Source organism: Solanum tuberosum, unplaced genomic scaffold (assembly GCF_000226075.1).
Source record: "Solanum tuberosum cultivar DM 1-3 516 R44 unplaced genomic scaffold, SolTub_3.0 scf00198, whole genome shotgun sequence".
In the NCBI taxonomy this organism is placed as follows: domain Eukaryota; kingdom Viridiplantae; phylum Streptophyta; class Magnoliopsida; order Solanales; family Solanaceae; genus Solanum; species Solanum tuberosum.
In genome coordinates this window covers 430334-433958 of record NW_006239121.1, presented here as the reverse complement: position 1 = coordinate 433958, position 3625 = coordinate 430334, and the positions used below count along the sequence as shown (strand labels likewise).

The 3625-nt window shown below is 33.3% G+C and overlaps 1 protein-coding gene across 1 annotated transcript; it reads left to right on the top strand.

The window, feature by feature from the left end:
* Window positions 1-1011: 1011 nt before the first annotated feature.
* On the top strand, window positions 1012-2838 carry LOC102601966 (sporulation-specific protein 12-like). Its single transcript, XM_006355252.2, has 4 exons — window positions 1012-1119; window positions 1256-1610; window positions 2270-2347; window positions 2577-2838. Exons 2-4 carry the CDS (start codon window positions 1275-1277, stop codon window positions 2625-2627), a joined length of 465 nt encoding a protein of 154 aa, XP_006355314.1. The 5' UTR covers window positions 1012-1119; window positions 1256-1274; the 3' UTR covers window positions 2628-2838.
* The last annotated feature ends 787 nt before the right edge of the window (window positions 2839-3625 follow it).

The following is a 3625-nucleotide window of genomic DNA, read 5'->3' as shown; positions in this document are numbered from 1 at the left end:
GAATATTTGTTCTGTATCCTCTTTGTAGTTTTAGTGGATGTCTTTTGAGCATGTTTGGATTTGGCTTCTAACTTTCACAAGTAAGAAATTTTAATTTATAAATTTTGGTTTAATTATTATTTAGTTTTAAATTAAGTATTTATAAATGTTATTTAATTTACTTAAATACTAAAAACGCTAAAAATTAAATATTTATAATTTAAAAACACTTAAAATAAAATTAATTATATAAAGAGCTCTTTCTTGTTGTGGCAGTAGGAGATGTAGCGTACTTTTTATAATTATTAATTAAGGTGCATACCAACTCATTCAACTTTCTACATCATTGTTATAGAAAAAATAGGAAATGCACAAAGTTATAGATTCAGGTAATGGAATAATAAATATTTTTTCATCCTTAATAAACAAGTTTTGAGTTTAAATTTCTTTGATTCCGAAGTCGCCTTTATTATGAGGTGCTGTGAAATTGCTATAGAAAAAATAGGAAACACACAAAGTTATAGATTCAAGTGAATATATTTGACCAACAAGAAGTGTTGTGTTGGAATGATAAATATTTTTAATCAAGAAGTTTTGAGTTTGAAGTCGCCTTTGTTATGAGGTGATGTAAAATTGTTAAGGGGTACCATACTCCAATGTCATTTCACCGCGAATTCAAATTTAATCAGATTTCAATATCGAATAAAAGAGTAAAACGCTTCCTAATGAAGTTGCTTGGAGAGTAAAACACTTCCTAACAAAGATGATTCCATGCCCAAGAGAATTGAACCCAAAACCTCTTGCTTAAAAATGAAAAAATACTTATTACTTCATCACAAACGAATTCGTTGATATTAATTCGTCATAATCAATAAGGTAGGTGGGTCCACAATAGATAGCTTGCCACAACAATAAAATTCGAATATTGTAATCAGGACACGTAACCTTCTCTATAATTCCGATCAGACGGCTCATACTCTGCCACTTGCACCCTACTTTTTTCCGTTTTTATTCACTTTTTTTTCCTTCTCAAATCTAGGACAAATAATCCATTGTTTCTCTCTCTTTCTTTCTGCACATTGGTTTCACTTTATTCCAAAAAGCCCCTTCCCCAAATCTCAGATCTATACAAACACAAAGGTTATTTTAGTAATTAAAACTCTTTAGCCATAGTTTTTTCTTTATTTATTTTGGCAATTAGATAAAAAGGAAGAAACAAATTTGTTTGTTTTTATATGTGAGTGATTTTACATACGACGAATTTTGTTATTTTCAGGTCACAAAAATCAATTGTGATGAGAGAAAAGAGTAACGGGTTAAGATCAATGGCTTCCCCGGAGAAAGTGGGTGGTGGTGCGCACGATAAACACAACCACCAGAAAACCACCAAAAATGATTATGCTAACAACAACAACCACCACCACCACGGTGGCGCTGGAGGTTCTGGATCATCGGAAACTGCGCAGGATAACAAGGAAGACGGAAATGAAGCGATTCCGATGGTGTGGCCATCTAAGTTTGTGATAGGCTTAACAAACAAGGAGAAAGAAGAGGATTTCATGGCTATCAAAGGCTCAAAGTTGCCTCAAAGACCCAAAAAAAGAGCCAAAACTGTTCAACGTACCCTCAATGTAAGCTTTTACTTTTCTTTTCCATTATTTTATTATTTTTCTCGTAACATTTATTACTAAATTAGACTTGAATTAAGTAGTACTCCTTTAATTACATTGTGTTATCTTAATTATTAAAAAATATAAAAAGAATAGTATTTAGTGGGGCTACAATATTTATGGATGCTGAACTTTGGCTTTTTTGTGGTGGGCACAAAGGACTAGGAGAAAAAAAATGTGACAGGGCCACAAGGACGTCAAGTGGGTGTTTTGAGTGGACACTTGGCTTTTTTGAAGTATACCATTAAATTTTATTTATCGAATTATTGTCAGCTTTAAAAATAACTATTAACTTGACTAAGTGAATTTAAATGTACTTCGATCTTATAACACGACTGAAATATATTTCTACACTTCAACACTTTTCTCGATTTTCTATGTCATGTGACAGATTTGAGGGTGTATATAAATTTAGTGGGGGAATGATTAGGTAGATGTGTCATTTATGTTAGGCCCCATAAAATTTTTAGAAGATAAAAAGGGAAATAAGCAATTAAGATAGAGACGTAGACATAATGGTTTCATTTTTATTTCTTAAAATATGTATAATTACCTAATTGAGCCAAATTTGTGGTATTACTATTGTTGTAATAAGGTCGTTGATTTTGCAATTTGTGTAGCTGATAAGTCCTGGAGATTGGCTATGTGATTTATCGTTGGAGCGATATGAAGTTAGAGAGAAAAAAGTATCCAAGAAGGTACAATTCTCTCTCGAAATTACTTTTTAATACTCTCTCCTCTCCGTTCCATTTTATGCGACACTTTTCGATTTCAAGATTCAAATAAGTTTTCATAGATCTTTCAAAAAATTTGAATTATCAATTATTGCGACTTATAATATTTTTTACATAGTTTACAAATAGATACCGAAATTACTTTTTAATACTAATTTTCAGTTGTGAAATTTATTTTACGTTGTTTTTTCAGAGACCAAGAGGACTCAAAGCTATGGGAAACATGGAATCTGACTCTGAGTAAACTATTACTGGTTTCATTGAGTGAAAAAAAACTAAAAAACTTCACGACTGAAAATATGAGCAGTTTGGTATTGCTCAAGATCAAATGTACTTTTTCTTCCTTTCGATACCCTATAATTTCGGGATAACTTTATCCGTGAACCAAACGATCTCAAGGGCTCAAGGTTGAATGTACTTCTTCGTTGGCATCAATTAAAAGATTAAAAACGTTACATTTCTTGTTTTTACTTTTAGTTATTTCCTAACCAATTTTGCTTTTGAATTTTTTTTTAATAAAAATATGAGAAATAGAATAGTAGGGGATGGCAATAGGAGCTAATTGAGTATATAGGCCTTCATACTTTTATTTCTTCTTATGCAAAAAGGTTCAAGGTTCCCCCACTTCCCCGTCCCCCCTCCCCCCGTCCAACTATTTCAGGTAGAGGAAAATTGAGACCCTGCGATAGGGCTTCAGGTAGGCATCGGGAACCTGCGGGTTCGCTCCTTGTCTCCTGTTCAAAGTTACTTGTAAACTTGTCACTACTTCTAATAGCTCGTTCATTTTGTATATCAACCACCAACAAGGAGTCGTTTTGGTTACGCAGTTTGGTCAGCAGACATGCCGTCTTCCTACATCTGTGGATCGGTAGGCCATACCCTAGGGAGGTTGAGGGCTGCTATTTGTACTTTTTTTTGGGAGAATCTCGATTGAAAGAATCTCCATCTGCTCTGCTACAGTCGTAAAAAAAAGACTCTACAAGAAAAGTGTGAATTACATGGGGATTTTTCTGGGGATTAGTATGAAAATTTGCAGGAAAATAAGTTTTCTATGAATTTTCATACTAATCTCTAAGAAAATTCCCATATAATTCACACTTTTGTAGTGAGACGGTCTCTAAGTAGGGTGGGATGGGATGGATCTCAAAGCTTTAGTTTTTAGTTTTTAAAAATTATGCGGTTGCGGGGGCAGGTGCGGATTTCCTCCATGTTTTCTACTGCTTCTTGTTTGATAAAAATCTC